The following is a 17,725-nucleotide window of genomic DNA, read 5'->3' on the forward strand; positions in this document are numbered from 1 at the left end:
AAACTTATATCCATATTTTGTTTTCCAGTGGTGCTCTAACAAAAGAACTGAAAAGTAGATGTTCTAGAAAATACTGTTAAAAGCAAGTACATCAGATATAACCCCTCAACTCTTAGTAAGATCTTGCTTTTTCAGTTGCCTCACTTGTCAACTGTAGCATCACACTGTAAACAGTGAGATGTTAAAAGCAACAGATGATAAAGATCGTTTCTCAAAAGAATGTTTAAGGTATTTTCCATAGTCTTTAAACCAGAAATTCTTTTCTGTCTAAAAAATAATTTAATTTGATCACATCCCACAGCTGATGAGTGACATGTAACTTATTTAAACGCACAAAATGAATGATAACAAAAACAATACTCTTGCAAAGCAGATGTGATATACAAGTGTAAATGTTGTGTATTCTGACACTTTGCCATGTTTAATATTAAACAAGCTATTAAAAATATCAAACTTCATTAAATAGCTTTATAAAGTAGTTTTGCAATGAGAAGGTTGTGAAGAGGAGAACTAACACTTTCAAGCATTGTCTACTCATATGACTGTAAACTTGCAAATTTCTCTGGAGCCCAAGTTGACTTCTAAAACCTGTTTTTTGGTGCAGGTATGTGTCTGGGTATCCAAGAATTTCTTTGCACTGGGTAATAAAGTTTTTGCTGTACTGTCAAAATAACTTTAAAGTAGATTTAAACTTTTGCCAATTAAGAATGCTGATAACAAATTATTAATGTTCAAAAAAACCTCAGAATCCAAAGGTTTAGCTATAGTTGTCTACAAGATCTGTGCTAGCGTATGGCTCCTAACAAAGCTTAATGACGTCTTGTAGTTAGAGTGCAGATTAATAGCAAGAAACATGATGTTACTGTGACCAAAAAAAAAAAACCCGAACAGCCAACTAAACAGTTGGATCAAGTCATACCTTAATGAACAAAAAGGACCCTAACTATCATGAGAAGACTGGAATAGTCACTACTGTGTGTAGTGATGCTTTGGGTTAGCCTACAGTTAGACTAACCACCAGTAATGTGCTTTTGCACCCATGAATTAAGACTTATAAGAATATACTTGGAGATGTTAGAAACCAATACTACTTAGTAGGAGGGCAAGAACTGTGTCTGTAGATTACTGATGTAACTAGTGTCCAAATATTCTGCTACATGGAACTCATGGGTTCCCTTAACCCTAAGAAGTGGCTTCTTAATGCTATACTCTTAAAAGTTTTCCTCTTTAAACTAAAAAGTCTTGTTTTGCTTCATTCTAGCTATTTTTCTCTTCTTCCTGGTAATGTGTCCCCAATCCGTGTTTTCTCGTAGCCTTCAAGATGGTCAGCAAGGCCAGCAGCCCTCCTCCCAGGTCAGAGTGCAGTCCCGCCCCCCTTCCCAGGCAGCTGTGCTCGGCGCTAGCGCCTCCTTGCTGGTGAGAAATGGGAGTGTCCACTTAGAAGCATCACATGCCACTGCATCTGCTGTAGGCGGTAGCAGTTTGCACGATGAACTTGGTATGCAGGCCTTATGTAACCTTGGTGACATGGAAGTTTTAATACAGCAGATATATTGGTAATAATGCAGTGAAAATCTGCTAACCTTAGCTTTGTTTCTGAATCTTGTAGGTGCATTTATGAGAAGGCCGTATTGCTCATAAATCCCTTACCTTTCACAGTCGCCTTTCCAGGCACTTTCTCTAACAAATGCACGATGCGAAACACTCTAAGGATGCATAGATAAAAGTAGTGATGGTGTGAGAGCTTTCATGACTTGAACAATGTAACATATGTAATGCATAAGTTTTCTTGTACTGTCACAGGTAGTTGATCAGAGATTGAGACTAACTTCAGGGATCTTCTCGTTCCTGAAAAAAAGTATTTGTTATGGTCCCTAGGAGTTCTTGACCTTTTTTTTTTAGATGAGTCTTGCTTAGCTGCTGTTCAAAAAAGAAATCCTCGTGTAAGTGAGAGTGCTTTACTTTTCATGTTCACCTTAATTTAGGAGCTTGAGATTGGAAGAAAACCTGTACTGTCTTATGTCAAATGTTATTTCATGGAGCCTTATAGTGCCCCTTAGTTCCTCATGATCCATTTTATGTAGTATTCTTAAATATTTATTAATTTATGTGCAGCTAATAAAATTGGTAGGGAAAAGGAAGTTAAGGTGGTCATAAGTGACTGATCTGCAACAGAATAATTCAGGGACAGATGTGGAAAAAATCCTTGCAGGGATTTTTGCCACTATCTGTACGTGGCCTGAGTTACTTATTTCTTTGTTATTATGAAATTCTTCCTCAAATTATTAAAATGTGCATCTTTAGAAAGGACATTTATTAATGACAATATTTTGAGCAGCTGTCAGCTGTAATAACGTAAAAGTACAGGTTAGCTCAGAACACTGATGGAACACTTGTTTCAGGCCTTACTGTAACTTAGTACTCAGATAAGGGAATTATTGTCTTATTCCACTAGTGGGGAAGACTTCAGGCATTGCCAGGCTGTAGTAGCCCTTTAAATGTGAGTCTGGTTAACAAGTTGCCATTCTTCAGAACCATCTAGATGAAATATAAGGCAAAATTGAATATAAGCAAAACTGAAGACAGCCTTGACATTGTCTGAGATGTTCTATAAAATTTAGCTACTGATGTGCTAAATATGCACAATCTACTTATCAGATAATTTTCACTTTAGATTCTGTGGCTCTGTTAGTTTCTAGATAGAAAAAATCAAAATTTCTAGCTCAATGCTTGTATGTGTCTCTGAACTATGAAAGCTTATCATGTGAAACTACAGATTTCTTTGATTTGGACTCTTGATTGAAAAAATATTGGAATATAGCCTGAAATTCAGGGATACTGGTTATATTAAAGGTTAATGTTGAGATTTATTCTTAAAGCCGCCATTATTGTATTTGATTTGGATTAGGTTCATCTTACCCAAAATAATACAGTCAAGTTTTACAGAGTTCAAGATTTAATACAAACAATCTAGGTGAGTTTGAGTTGCTTAAGAACTTACATTACTGTTATAGTCAGAAATCAAAGTGAATCATTTAGGAAATTAAACATTGCATTCAGTCTCTCTAAAAAGCCATATTCATTGTGCTTGGTGTGTGTTGGGGTCTTCAGAAATTTGTATAGCCAATTTCTTCTGAAATTTTTTTAGTACTGTGCTTACAGTTATATGGGACAGCATGTTGCCTTTGGGAGGCACAAAACTTCCAGGGTCTGCTCAGTTAAAAATCTGTTGTCTAATAGGGATTTATTCCTGATTTGAAGCTCTGAGCATCTGTTTAGAAACCTTCCATGAGTGAAACTAGCTATTATAGGCAAGATCCATGTCTTATTATTTTAGGAAAATAAAATTTTCTAGTTTGTGTAGCAGGCTTTTGCAACAGGTACAATGTTTTGTAGAGTAAAATAGGTGGCAAAATGGTGCAGGCTTTCACATGCATGATTCCTTTTATCAGGCCTGACAAGAAGGGAGAGTATCTTTCCTTGTAACTGGTAGCTGGTTTGTTTGGTTTTTTTGTTTTGGTTGGCTTGTGTGTTGGGGTTCTTTTTTATCCTTACTCAGGGATGAAGTAACAGTACTGCTCTGTTTCCCTTAAGCGTAAGGCTGTTGGTTTTGCTCTGTTGACCCAACATATGTTACAGTGAAAGATGATGCTGTTACTTCAGATTGTGTATGGTTTGGGCAGCGGGGGAGGGTAGTAGTTTGGTTTTTCTTTAACTTTTATTCTGTTGTGGATCAAAGTAATGCAGGTGATGTGACCAACTCTCTGTCGCTATGGAAATTGCTGTGACTGCCCAGGGCAGAAAAAATACAGAAGATATAGGCTGGGGAAAAAATATGGAAACAAAAGCTGATTTACAGCAACTGGAAATAAAAGTGGTGAATGTAGTAGATGAGGTTGTCTGTCTCTGTGCAATACATGTAAGAATTTCTTTTCTTACAGAAATTCTATTAGCATAGCCCAGCTCTTCTGGAAACCAAACAGGACATGTGTTAATTTACATTAAAAGCCCCTGCGTTTAGGACTCCTGTTTTTGTGCATCAGTGCAGCATCTGCTTCTGTTTTTTCCATTTATGTGTTGCTGTCAAGCTGCAACTTGTAACAGGGCACACAATTTTTATTTTTTTGTTTGCTTTACAGATGCATGTCTGTTAACTTGATTCTGGTGGCTTATTTTACAAAGGATGAATCTGACTGTATTATACCTAGCCTACATCCAGTCTGGTGACTATACAGTTGTCTTTAACTGGTCATTGTCCTGAGAGTAAGGCAAGAGATGCTGTGAGGCATTATCTTTAGCCTTCCAGGTTCAAAGTAGAAAGATTTTTTCCTATCAATTATTTTGTTGCTTCATGAGGGGGAAGGAGCTTAATGTGAAGCGGTAGGCATGAAGTATATCATAGGAGGAATGCAGGACAGAAAGGAAAGGTGGCAGACCAAGTGCCATGTTTATAGGCAGGATTAATATAATGGGAAACTAGAAAGCATCAAAACATATGTTGTGACTTAAAGTGAAGAACAGTCTTCAGAGCACAGTATGGCAGTACTGATGCCTTTTACTCTCACTAATATCGGATTCCTGAGACATGTGGGTGATGGGTAGGATTTTTCAGTCCTTGAAGTGAAGGCTGTAGTTCTTAGGATTTGTGAAGTAGTTCGGAATCCAGGTACTGAGTTACTGGAACAGATGCCCAGTTACTGAAACTGGTGAAATAGGTCTTGTCCTCAGCTTTACAACACAATTACACTACTATGTTGCACTTTGGGTTTTATCACTTGCATGCAAGTGATAATCCTTCAGATTTATTGAAGTATTTTAATTTATGAAGGCAGTTCGATGGTCTTGAATATCAAAACTTTTCTCTAAAGATGAACGTATAGACTGATTACTTGATTAAAAAAATTTAGAATCAATTCTGTAATATATTTTCATAGTTAAGTAGATGTAATTTATTTGAGATGGATGAGGGAGTATTTTCAAAAGTACAGGTAGAAAACAAACACTCACTTCCCATTGTTCCTATTGAAAATATTCCTGTAGTAGTCTGGAATTCTGCATAATAGGTAAGTTACTCTTTTGACAGACTTCATATAGAAATAAAAATGAACCAGTTTGAAGTGTTCAAACTGAAAACTTTTAAGTCTTCATGTTGTAGCTGAAGGACAAATTTTTGGAAATAACTCCTTGCATACTACAGAGTATTCAAATTCTGATGGTTTTGGTGACTAGGATTTAAATATTGTCACAAGTAGTGGATGAATGTATCTTGATGTACTGATGTAGACTTCAGCGTGTCAGGAAGTGTTAGCAACACTCAGAACTAGTTTGTGAGGTTTGAAACGAGTAATATTTATTAGATGGAAAACTGGGAAATATGCTGAAAATAGGTTAGCTGAAGAAACCATCAGAGCACTGTTTTACACGTAGATCCTGAGCCATGTAGGTTTTCTAGGTTTCATCTGTGTAAGCTCATCAGCCTGTTGCTTCCATCGATTCCCGTAATTGTGGAAACACCAGTTCATATAGCATGAATCGTTATCTGGCTGTCTCTGGATCAGGTGATGAGACATTTTTATCTTTGGAAACAAGGAAACTTGTTTCAAAGGAAGTGCATTTACCTTTTCCTCTCCATGTCAGAATGAAGATATATTTTGGATGTATGTGCTTGAGCATTGATGAATTGGTGTTATTGTTGTAACCTGGTCCAAATAGATTTGTGTGTAATTGTTTGTGTAACTTTAATTTGCTAAGAACTCACAGCTCTCCCTTTGGGGGTGGGGGAGAAGTTACAAGCATTTCTGTTAAGTGGGCAAACATGCTATTGGCTGACTGTCTTGGTTTGTATGCAGCTTTTGAGTCTGCCATTTGTTCACAACTTGATAAAATTGCGGTCCTTAGAGAAACAAAAAAAGCTCATTAAGCTTCTTCATTGTGATGCTATTAAAATATTTCAGGGAATGCTGTGGGAGAGCTAGGAATGGGAGGGAGAGAAAATGACTAGGGTGACTAAAAACACTAGGTATACCCATATGTGTTGAATCTTCTGAGTGTTAGGATCCTTCATTAAATTTTGAGTGTGCTGTGAGGAAGCTGCTGTTACCTCACACAGTTTAAAAAGTATTTAATTGATGGGGCTTTTGGAGCTCAGCCATAGTCTCCACTCACACCTTGGCTTTGTGTCCTCAACAGCACTGAATAGTCTGCTTTGAATGAGTTGAGGCCTTTCTGGAGAGCTTTTAATTTAAAACAAACCAACCCCAACAGAACAAACAAACAAAATCCCCAAAGAAAAACAAAGAGGCAGGCAGCTTTGTTTTATTGAGAAGCCATACTTTTCTTGACAGAGAGCTAACTTTCAATAGGAAGCCTATATAAGTAGGGGTGTGAATTGCAAGTATGGCAAAACCTGAGTCTGTTTTGAGGTTTGTGTGGAAACAACTGTAATTGAGTGTGTTGTGTCTATTGTCTACCTCGCTATTAACCTTGCAAGTTTGTTTTATCCACCACAGCCATGCAGTACTTACAGTAGCAATACAAATGCTCTAAATTCTGACAGATTGAAGGATGAGTTGGATGTGAGGGAACTGTAGATATTTGCAAATGTGAAAGACTTTCTGCTAATTCTCTTTTTCATAGTTTGAGGGCCTTTTCAGACCTTTCATGTGAATGTAATGGTTTAGTAAACTTGTCTTGAAACAATATTCCTGATGTATTCTCTCAACCCAAGAGAACAGGAAGTTATACCTGGCAAGTAGTATATTCCGATTCTGTGTCTAGAATTTCATTAACTTAATCAGAAAGCTTAATAATTTCCAGGCTCTCAATTCAGTTAGTGCAAAAACATGAAGAATTTAACCCAAACTTCCTTGCCTCTTTTAAGGACTGATTGTCCAAAAGATTTTTTCCTAAGTTATGCATAATTTTGTCCTGAGTAGAACCTGAAGTGTATTATCTAATACCTTCATGTTTGATGTTGAAATTTTATTTTATTGATATGGTTAAGAGACCTGTGTAACTAAGGTTACTTATTAGTTGTGGAGAGGAAGACTGCTGATGTCTTGCATTAGTTTAAATTTTAAACTTCAGTAACAGCTGTTTACTACACTATGCATTAAAAACTAAAGGATATTTAACTAAAGCACTTTATTAAAATCTTAATTATTGAGGAAAAAGTCCCTAACAAGTGAACTTTCTACTTGTATTTCCTTGCAAATGCCTATAGCAGATGTAATTAAATATTGAGAGCGCTGCTGCATTACTGAGCTCTGATGTGCAGTGTACCTGACTCCTGAACTATGTAGCAGACTGTCCTGTCAGGATGGTTGGTCTTCGCATGGCTGTGTTACGTGTCTAGTTGGTCTGAAGTGCCACCTCTAAGGGAGAAAGCTTTATGAAGGTGTTTTCAGTATACTGGTATTTTTCCTTAGTTTCACTGGTTGTAATAATCCAGTTCAAGGCTTTTAACCTTCTTGCTTTCAGACACTTCTAAATTGAATTTAATTGTCTGTGGATCTGATGAGAAGTTGGAGCAGGATCGTAGTGTGGTTTTTTGTTGTGTTTTTTTGTTGGTTTTTTGGTGGTTTTTTTTTAAAAAAAAAAGTCAAAACCCATTCTGTCAGAAGCAGGTTATGTTCTCATAGAAAGGGGACAGATTCAAAGCTCTGATTTTGTTAGATATTTCTCCTGGGACTGCTTGTTATCCTGTATCAACAGAAGAAGAAATAGCTGCAAGACATGCTGAGAGGTATATACAGTTTTTGCTTCAGATGATTCAAAGTGGGATTCTTTTGTTTTGTTTGTATAATCAGATCTTAAAACACTTCATGCTTTGCATCATGGCTTAGGAAGGGTTTTGAGCTAGAAGAGATGGAGAAGGCAGAAACTTCATATGAGATCACAATTTCAAAATCAGCTTCCTGCATTCGGAGCTGAAATATATTGAACCTGGCCTTCAGGGGAAATTACAATGCTTATCTCTCCAATCAGACTATTGTGGGAGAAGGGCACTGTAAAAACATCATATTGTGAGTAAGGTAATTTATCATTTGAGTTATAATCTCTGGCTATGTTTTTGTTAATTATATATTTAGGTTTAGCTTTATATTGTTTGTTCAAAACTTTTAATAACAAATTTAGGAAATTATGGTTAATGGTGTTCTAACAGCTCCCAGTGGTTTATCTGAGAAGTTAGTTTGCAGTCTTCTGTTCTTACACTGAAGCATTTGCTTCTGGCTTTTAGAACAAATCTCTGCCTGCCATTTGTTTTTTCAGTTTTTCTAGAGGTATAATTTATGAAGCATCTCTGGCTGCTTTTACTCTTTGTTCTTTTCAAGTGGACATGTGCCTCAAAAGAATTTTGTTCAGGACACTTGATGAATCTCTGCCTTAGCTAAATGCTGTGGTTCTTAAATGCTGATAGTGAATGTTTTACTGATTGTTCTGCTGGGGGTGGGGAAGAACTGAAGAAGCTGGTCATGGCAAGTTGTTTGCTTAGTTATTCTCTAAGGGGGGAAATAAAAGGCTTACATTGTCGTTCTGTTGTTAATGGTAACATCTTGTAAAAAACTCTTAATTTAATTCAGTATTGTAGTTGTCATGTAAAATGGTATGAAAGGGGACTGAGTAGCTAATGTCTTATCTGCACTGGTAACACATTCATGTGTAATCACACTTTATATTCTGACACTGATGTAAATTTAGATGTCTAAATTGATCTCGGTAGTAAGTTAATAAATAGAAACTAGTGCCAGTAGGTTGAAACACTAGGAAATTTTGACCTGCTTGTGGTGTTTTCTTTAATAGGTAAGTTCAGTTCTACGCTCTACGAGACAGGGGGCTGCGACATGTCGCTTGTGAACTTTGAGCCAGCTGCACGAAGAGCATCCAACATCTGGTGTGTGTGAAGGCCAGTCGAGAGTGATGATTCTTGTCTTACTGCAACAAAACCTTTGATTGTAATTTTACAAAAGTTATTTAGTATGGACTGAAAAAAAAATCAATATAAAATACTATCCATATACTTTTACTTTTGAAACCTGAGTGATTCTTACTAGAAGATAACACTAGCTGCGTAAATAATTTTCTCCACTTAAATAAATCTCAGAAAATGAAGACTACAGTTAGCTTAAGCAATAAATGTCCAAACTGAGAATTTGACAAATAGATTTTTTGATTGGCTTATAGAAGGCCTTTCTAAAAGGATTTAACCCAGGTTTTGGGAAAGTACTTGGCTGTTGACGATAATGGCTATTAACTTATTTACAAATGAACTTCCAATTGTGAAGCAAATGTAAACTGATAAATATGTTAAGTTCATCGATGGCATGAAACAATACATGGAAGTGTTAACATGCCTGAGGTTAAAATTTGACTTACAGTTGAAATAGGCAGCTACATGCTGGAAAGTTCATCTGCTGTTGGAAAATGCCCTTCCTTTCTCTGAAGAGACAGGAGGCAGAAGAAAGAAAAACAACCCCAAACCTTCTGTAGTCTCCTGCCCCCCAATCCACTTTACTACATAGACCTGCTCTGAAGCTATTGCATAATGCTGAATGCTGCAAATTCCCACCACATGTAGGTGGAATAGTTATTGGAATTATGGAGTAATGAAGATAAAAGCTTCCATTTTCAAATTTTTCTTGTGAAAATGTGCAAGTGCCTTTTGTAGAGTTGAACTTTCTGTTAAAGTTCTGTATTCCTTGCACAAAGCTGCCAATGCCTGCCTCTACTGCTTGCATGTTCTGGATGCAATGGCTTTGCTCATGGCTGCTGTTACCAAGTTATATGTGCTAATGGGAGGAACAAACTGGCCACATCCAAATAATCAGATCTCAGCTTTAGAGAGGACTTGAGTTTCAGTGAAGTAAAAATGATAACAAAGAATGTTTTTATCTTAAGGCAAGGAACTGAAGGAAAGTTGCATAAATTTGATACAAGTGTTAACAGCCATGTGATTTACATGGAAAACAAACAACCAAAAGCTATCCAAAATTGGGGAGAAAAGCAATGGTTGGATATGGACTCTCATACAGTAAGAGAAATTTCTCCTCATCTCTAATGAATGGAAATTGCAAAGTAATTTTGCTGTTCTTATCAGAGGTTTAAGTTTATTTAAAGTTAAGGGTTTTTTCAGAAGCAGTTTAAGATTAAGTAACTCTGTTAACCCATGTTAACGATGCAGTATTTTTGGCAGTTTTGCCACCTTGGTAAAAACAGTATAGAATTAACAAAAACTCTGTATGTGAACACATAGTAGACTCTGCACTCCTTGAGAGATGTAATGTGTGTTTACACACCAGTAGCTAACAGATTATAAAAAACCTTTGTTTTTTCAAGTGGAATGATTACTATCATGAACATCCTTGTTAGGCGATTTAGGGACTAGGTGTTGAGAAAATGATACCAGGCTTAAGGGTGAAGAGTCTCTTGACTTAACTATAGCTACAGGATTTACCACAGTACACAAGACTAAGTGAATACTTGTATTTAAAATACATGATTGAAGGAAAAACGTCAAGATTTTTTTTAGATTAATTTTGACTCCTTACAAATTTTATTTGGGGCACTAGAAAGTTAGAGTGGCCTGTTGAAATAAAATGTAGTTTTATAATCTGAAGTATTTCCCCTGTTCTTATAGTGACACGGACTCTCACGTATCGAGTTCTACCTCAGTTCGCTTTTATCCACATGATCTAGTAAGTTTTTCTTATTTGTTTTTAAAGCATGCAAAAAATCAGAAGATGATCCAATTTTATAGCACTGATTAATCATCCTATGTGGTAGTTCTTTGTTCTTAAGAAGGATTTTTGCCTGGATTTAAATAGAAATATTGTTGCAGTGTCTTCATATATACATTAAAAATAATCTTTCTGCATAGAACTTTAACATTTAAATGTAAATGGTTTCCTCTGATCTAAAGCACAGTGATTTTCTAAATCACATGGAAACTGAATGTTCTGAGGTACCTTGTCAGGGTTTCCAAAGGTGACTGGACAACTTGGACAGAATTTTCCTTCTGTGCATTACTAAGATTAGCAGGCAGCAGAAAGAAGAAATTTTGTGTTCTGACCAAGAGAAACTTCACTAATTTCCTTGAAAGGAATTTAAAAATCTGTCGTTCAAATCTACTGAATAAAGAAAATTAATTAATTCATACTGGGGAAAAAAGGCAGAGGCTTATGCTGTTTCATACTGCAGATAGCTTTAGAATTCCTTAGTTTTATGATCTCATACCTTTCGTCTTGTTGTCAAGTCCAGACATATCTGTACTCTTAATTCTGAAGTCTTGTATTGCTGTGTCATGAAAACAGTGCAAATGGTCATAATCCTTAATCTAGGAGAGCAAAGGAAAGTATATTGGAGTACCTAATGACCTAATCAAGAGGGGAATGAAATAAGGATTCAGCATTTGGCAGAGGAGCAAGAAACCTCCATTTGCCTGACCGTGCTTTTTGATCAAGAATGTGTTCTTCAAACCTGGTGTCTGCTAGAGGAGCTTTCCTTGCTTTCCACCATCCCCCTCAAAAATCTAGTCTTCAAAAAAGTGACTGGATTACTTGCTATGTGCTGTTGGTTTGCCAGTGTGGTCCTGTTGGAGGGAATAATTCTATTTAAGGCAAACTTGTATTTGTAAAACCTTGATCCATGTGCCTGAATGGAAATTTACACTGAAATTCATTATTAGTGGTGAAATGTTATGTTATGGTGGTTCTACCTTTTAAGAAGCCAAGTTTTTAAGGCTGTCAAAAAAGCACCTGTTTTCTGACACAGTTTATTTTAGATAGTATGTTTTGTATTTTTTGAAATGCCCTTAGAAAGGGAGTGTTCCTGCATCTTGTTTTTATTAGTGTGTTTTTAGGAAGGAAAAGCTGTCTGAGCATAGTTTTAAGGAGTCAGGAAAAAATTTTCAAAAATGAGAAATCGAATGTTAAACTTCAAGATAATTGGAAAAAAACCCAAACAAACTCAAAAAACTAACCAACCAAAACCTTGTAATTTTGACACTTAAATGTGATGTGAGTATTTAAATTTTACTCTTTGCCTTAAAAGATTGTGAACATTTTTCATTAAATGACATTTTAATGATGATATTGCTTAAGAATAAAGTGAAGTGCATTAAGATGTTTCTTGACCTGTTAATGAAATTTGTGAAGTGGGTTAGAAAACACATACATACTGTAGTAACTTTTAAACTTTCTGAGTACTCTCCTTAAGTGTCCTTTATGGTTGGTAGTAGTACTGTGATTTCAAGGAACTCTATGGAGTGACAAACTACAAAGTAAGTGAGAAATATAGTCAGTCAGAAATAGCACTTGACTAGTTAGGGCAGAGCATTTTTTTTCGTTTGTCTCAGTGTATTCTGGAAAGTGAGTTTGAATTTGAACACTGACGCACGTATATGTTGCTTTGTCATGCAAAACCAACCATTTGGCATGGGTGTGCATGCAGATTAGCTGACTAAGAAATATGTTGTAATTCATTTAAATTCAGAATTGGATTGTTCTTGTAGCGTATGTTATTCCTGTTCACGTATCAGTTTACTTGTCTTCAAATTTGAAGTTTTCAGAGTAAATGGGATGATGTGCTTGGAAGACATGTTCAAACTTCTTTTGAAGTAAGGCAGATGCTAAAATGCCAGAGTTGTTGTATGCAAACTGTTATTGCTGATCATGCAATTCATTTGCCATGATAAGGACAGGAAAAGTAAGTAGAAGCCTGAGAACTGGTAGTGTTTAACACAACTTCTCATAAGTGAAACTCAGCAATTTAGCAATTTTTTCCAAAGCAGTTTTCAGTAGAATACAGTGATATAATAGAAATGAGCTTTTGTTAATACTGACTTTCTTTTAGCTTTCTCTTCCTCAGATCAGGTTGAACAGGCTGCTAACCATGGATACAGATCTGCTGGAGCAGCAGGATATTGACCTGAGCCCTGACCTTCAGGACCACATGCAGCCTCAAGAGGAAGCAGCTCAAAAAGTCAAGCAGTACTATCGCTTTTGGATCCTGCCGAAGCTTTGGATTAGCATCAATTTTGATAGATTAACTCTTCTGGCTTTATTTGATAGGTGAGATCCTTGTACGTTACTAGGCCTTAGAAAGTAAGGATTAAAAAATGGTAACTAAACTGTGAGTAATATAAAGCTATCCTTAGAGAATTGTACTTATTTACTGTACTCTGAAAGATGAAAGAATAATACAAAACACAGTTTCTTCTGAAATAATGAAGGCTACTCTCCCTTTTTCTTCAGCAATACTAAAAAGGAAAAAAAAACGAAACTCCTCGCCTTGTGTGAGGGTGGGTATAACGTATTTGAATGATCAAAAAGAGATTTGTTGCTAATATTTAAAACTAGAAAATAACCTTCTCCAAAAAACTAGTTGAAAGGGTCTAGAATCTGGCATACACTTACATTATTTTAGCAAGAAGAGAGAATTTGCCTGCTGTTTCAAAGCATTTTTCCAAAATCTGATACTGTCTTTGTCCCTACTGCATTTACCTAGTGGAATAAAACAAAGGTGACACCCCCACCACCACCCCTCCCAGTTACCAGCAGTTGGAATGTATAGAGTGTTTAAATTTTGGTAGTGAACTCCTTGAGATAAACAATATAGTAGTGATTCTGTCCAGGTAGAAATACTATTAATTCTGTTCCTAAGAACTACCAGTATAATACGGGATTCTCTTTATTCCACTTGGCATATTTTAGCCAAGTGAGATTACTTTTAGTTTCTTCATTGAAAATTGATAAATGACGGATTATATACAGATGAGCTATTATGCACACACTTTTCCACAGGCTTATAATCATCCTGTGTGGGCCTTGAATATAGATTTATGTTACAGACCATGCTTCTGGTTGAGCATTTGAATTATTTCTGAAGTTATCTGCTGAAGTTATCTTCTGCTGTTTAAAGTTCAGTTCCATAAGATACTAATTGCTTTCAGCTGTCATTGAAATCCTGGTAGCTCCTAGCTTTGCTGAAAGACAGCATGGTAGTATAGTCTATGCAAGTTCAAATCTTATTCTTGACTACCTTGCTACCAGCAGCATAGCTCTTGTTAGCTTCTGACCCTAACTGTTCCCTTGCAGCTCTTTCTAGACATAGTTGGCTTTTAATTCTATACATTTTTTTATTTTTTCTTTTTCTCCCTCGAATACAGGAATCGTGAGATCCTTGAAAACGTGTTAGCTGTCATCCTAGCTATTCTAGTTGCATTTCTGGGCTCTATACTTCTTATAGAGGGCTTTTTCAAGGATATTTGGGTCTTCCAGTTCTGCCTGGTAATAGCCAGTTGTCAGTACTCGCTGTTGAAGGTATTTTAATTTCTAGTTTCATTTTCTTTAAACAATAGAAGTAACTTTGGGTGTTGCAGGTAGTTAGAGCTTTAAGGAAAAAAGGGCATGTTTGTCATTTAAAAAGAAATGAGTAAACTTCAGCTTCAGGGAAAGTTTGATAGATGGTCATACACAGTCACTTCACTAAATGGTTTTGTGTATGTTTGTGGAACAACCCTTTTTGTTGTTCTTGTGCACTTCTGCTTTCCTCCAAGAGGAGCATATTCTTACTGGTTGAAAAGAACCTACAAACTAAACTTGAAGCTTTATTGGTTTGGGGTTGTCTTTTTGGTAGATACACTTCTGCATTCGTATTAAACAATTTTTCTAAGCATTTTTTTAAATCAGAATCTTAGTTTTTATTAGACAATTGTTAATGATATTTTTGTAATTTAAGAATGATTGTTTTTCCTTATGATTAGACTGTTAGAGTGGAAATTAGATTTGAAATTAAAGTGCATAACACATTTTGTTTGAAGTAAAACTTCTAGAAATGAGTGGTTTTTTTAAACTGTAGACATATACTCTTTGAACAGATTTTGGTTTAATACGTTGTGTTATTTAAAGGCTGTAGAGTGGCTTGACCCTTGTGAAATTAATTGTAGATATTAAAAGAACTTCCTTTAAGAAAGGGATGGGGGTGGGGGCAGGTGAATACACTTATCTGTAGATTGGGTAACTTTCCTCTTTCTATTTTGGTTTCAGAGTGTTCAGCCAGATTCTTCTTCCCCTCGACATGTAAGTCATGGGCACGTGCCACTGTTCTAACCCTGCAGATGTAGAACTTCCACAGAGAATTTATCTGTTTAGTTTGATATTCTTGGCATTTCTCTTATGTGCCTTCTCTCAAGGCACGAGAGGCTTATGATGTCTTAGCGTGTGAGAAGGGAACTGATGCTATTCCCCCCACCCCAATATGCTTTGTTTGTATTTAGCAAATTGTGTCCTCACTGTTTTAAGCCTAGATCTTGCTATAGAACCATATCATGGTAGGTTTTTTGATGAATCTGGAGTATTCAAGCAATTAGACCAAGAAATATTCTTAATGTTGCGATTTGCTATGCTGGTATGCACTGACACAGCTTTGATGTTCTGTTCTGGTCTTGTAGATCATTCAGTAGTCCTAGTCTGCACACAGCCTTATATTTTCCTCTGTTAAGCTAAGTATGCAATGCCTTACTGAGCATTAACATTTGAGCAGGGAAATGTTAATGTGCTAGTATTGCGCAGTATGTTTATATTCTGTTGTATTTCTGCTTGATTGCCACGGCAGAATATTTTTATTATGTACTAAATAAGATATAAAAAAGCATTATTCCTCTGCAGCAAGTAATTAATATTATTTTATGTTAATAAGTTGTATGTTTTGAACACACAGATTTTTTTTTTCCCGGCAGGAGCAGTATTTGAGTTATAAACTTTAATTGCTTTTTCTTCAGAATTAATATATCCTCTCTGGCTTATGAAGCCTCGTCACAGTTTCTCTGGCATTACAAGAAACATACTTTAAAACTTAGCGAAGAATAAGGGTAAATATAGCTTGGGCTAACTTGATCTAACTGTAGTGTCCTTGTTATATCAAAGCCACCAAAAAAACCTTTTGTATCACTGCAAGGCAGTGCATTAAGGATTTTATGAACAAAACTTAAGGATGTGCTGAGGTGACAGTACATTAATTGATGAACAACAATAAATTTTGATTCTGAAATGATCTGTAACAAAAGAGTAACAATTATGTTTTCTGCTAGTAACGAAACAATTTTTTTTTAAACAGGGTCATAATCGTATCATAGCCTATAGTAGGCCTGTATATTTCTGTTTATGTTGTGGTCTTATTTGGCTGTTGGATTATGGCAGCAGAAACATATCTACAACAAGATTCAGGTTGTATGGAATGGCTTTCACCAACCCATTACTGCTGCTGTCAGCCAGGGACTTAGTTATAGGTGAGTGGCTTATTCATGGATTTGAATTCTTTGCTTCACCACAGTAGAAATCTTCACCACCACCACCCCCCCCCACTGCATCTTGTTATGACTCTGTTGTATCATCACCTTCTAAATGTGGTTCGTTTAGTTTCTTTTGGAAAGAGTAGTTTTAGCTTTGAACTTCCTGGGAAAGTTCACCCCTTCTATAGCTTTGCTGTAACAAACTGCAGAGATGTCAACTAATATGAAGTCAAAAGGAAGAAAAAAAAAGTAGCTTTTTGATTATCTGGTATCTTAGTCATCATCCCTGAATCTTCTGTTCTTGTCTTGGACTTGGATAAGTTACCCTGTGCTTGGACCTAGCTGCTCAGTAGTTAAGAAACACTTTGATTTGGACCCTCTCTAGAGGGTCTTGTGTAAAATGAGTAGGAGTTCTCTTAAATCAGTTTGTGGTTGGCCATCAGGTAGAACAGTACAGACAAAACTTTTAAAAACATTATCATAAAAACCATAATAAGACTAAATCTTATTTAATGCGTCTCTTCTTAGAACAGGCCTATCAGCAATACCAAAAATACAATTGTGGCCTGTATGAGGGACTTTAATTGTATTCTGAACAGCACAGTGCATTCACAATACTGCTGGCATTTAACATCCCCCCCACCTCAAGGAAAAACTCAAACCAAAAAACAAACACCACCTCCCACCCCATGCCTCCAAAAACACCGAAACCAACAAACTTTTCCCCTGTTTACTTAAAAAAATTTACTGAAAATGGTAACAGCTGCATAATCTCAGTCAGAGCCCGTAGGAAGGAGAGAATGTAAACATTTTAAGACCATCTTGTCATGGGAACTTTGTACATATTCTTAAATGGAGCAAAGTTACTTGAGTGATCCTCTCTGGATTGCCTCTTTGGAGGGAGAAGTCTGTAAGAATTCATCTAAATTGAACACACCTACTCTTCAGTTGTGCCAAAATATCTGTGCATGAAAGACTACAGCCATTGAATGTTAAGACTGAATGCCTCCAGTTCTTGGATAGTCTTCTGTCTAAGAAAAATTAAAACTTGGTCATTTTGATTCTTTGTTTTATCTCTCTCTTTTTTTAAATTTTATTTTATTTTTGACTTTTTTTAATAAGAATTACTAACTTGGGCTTTTTGGGAATTAGTTTCTATTATCTGGTTTTTAGAAATATCCTGAATTTCATACCTCCTACTGTTTCCTCCTTGGTATTTCTACTAGTAAATCTGTATTTAAATGTAAATGTCCAGAGGGAAAAGGTCTAAGCCACTGGTTTATGAATGGAGTATTGCCTGGGCATTTCTAAAAGTGCTTTGATACAGATTCTATGGATCTATTCATGCACTGGCATACTTCATTCTGTATCTGTGGTGGAAAAAGAAGTTAAGACAGAGGTAGTTTTGACTTATTCAAGATATAAAACTAGCTTCAT

The 17,725-nt window shown here is 36.1% G+C and overlaps 1 protein-coding gene across 3 annotated transcripts in view; it reads left to right on the forward strand.

The window, feature by feature from the left end:
* PCNX1 (pecanex 1) overlaps positions 1–17,725 on the forward strand; it is a 92,298-nt gene that overhangs the window by 37,255 nt on the left and 37,318 nt on the right. For 2 of the 3 annotated variants that reach the window (XM_086461999.1, XM_086462000.1), the window contains exons 8-14: positions 1,314–1,498; positions 8,803–8,893; positions 10,637–10,694; positions 12,850–13,067; positions 14,165–14,318; positions 15,045–15,077; positions 16,114–16,285. In XM_086461999.1, the coding sequence (XP_086318125.1) occupies positions 1,314–1,498; positions 8,803–8,893; positions 10,637–10,694; positions 12,850–13,067; positions 14,165–14,318; positions 15,045–15,077; positions 16,114–16,285 (911 nt within the window). The remainder of the gene's footprint in view (positions 1–1,313; positions 1,499–8,802; positions 8,894–10,636; positions 10,695–12,849; positions 13,068–14,164; positions 14,319–15,044; positions 15,078–16,113; positions 16,286–17,725) is intronic. The other variant, XM_086462001.1, reaches the window with a different exon arrangement.

The sequence above is a fragment of the Leptosomus discolor genome, chromosome 3, assembly GCF_034619465.1.
Source record: "Leptosomus discolor isolate bLepDis1 chromosome 3, bLepDis1.hap2, whole genome shotgun sequence".
NCBI classification, from domain to species: Eukaryota; Metazoa; Chordata; class Aves; order Leptosomiformes; family Leptosomidae; genus Leptosomus; species Leptosomus discolor.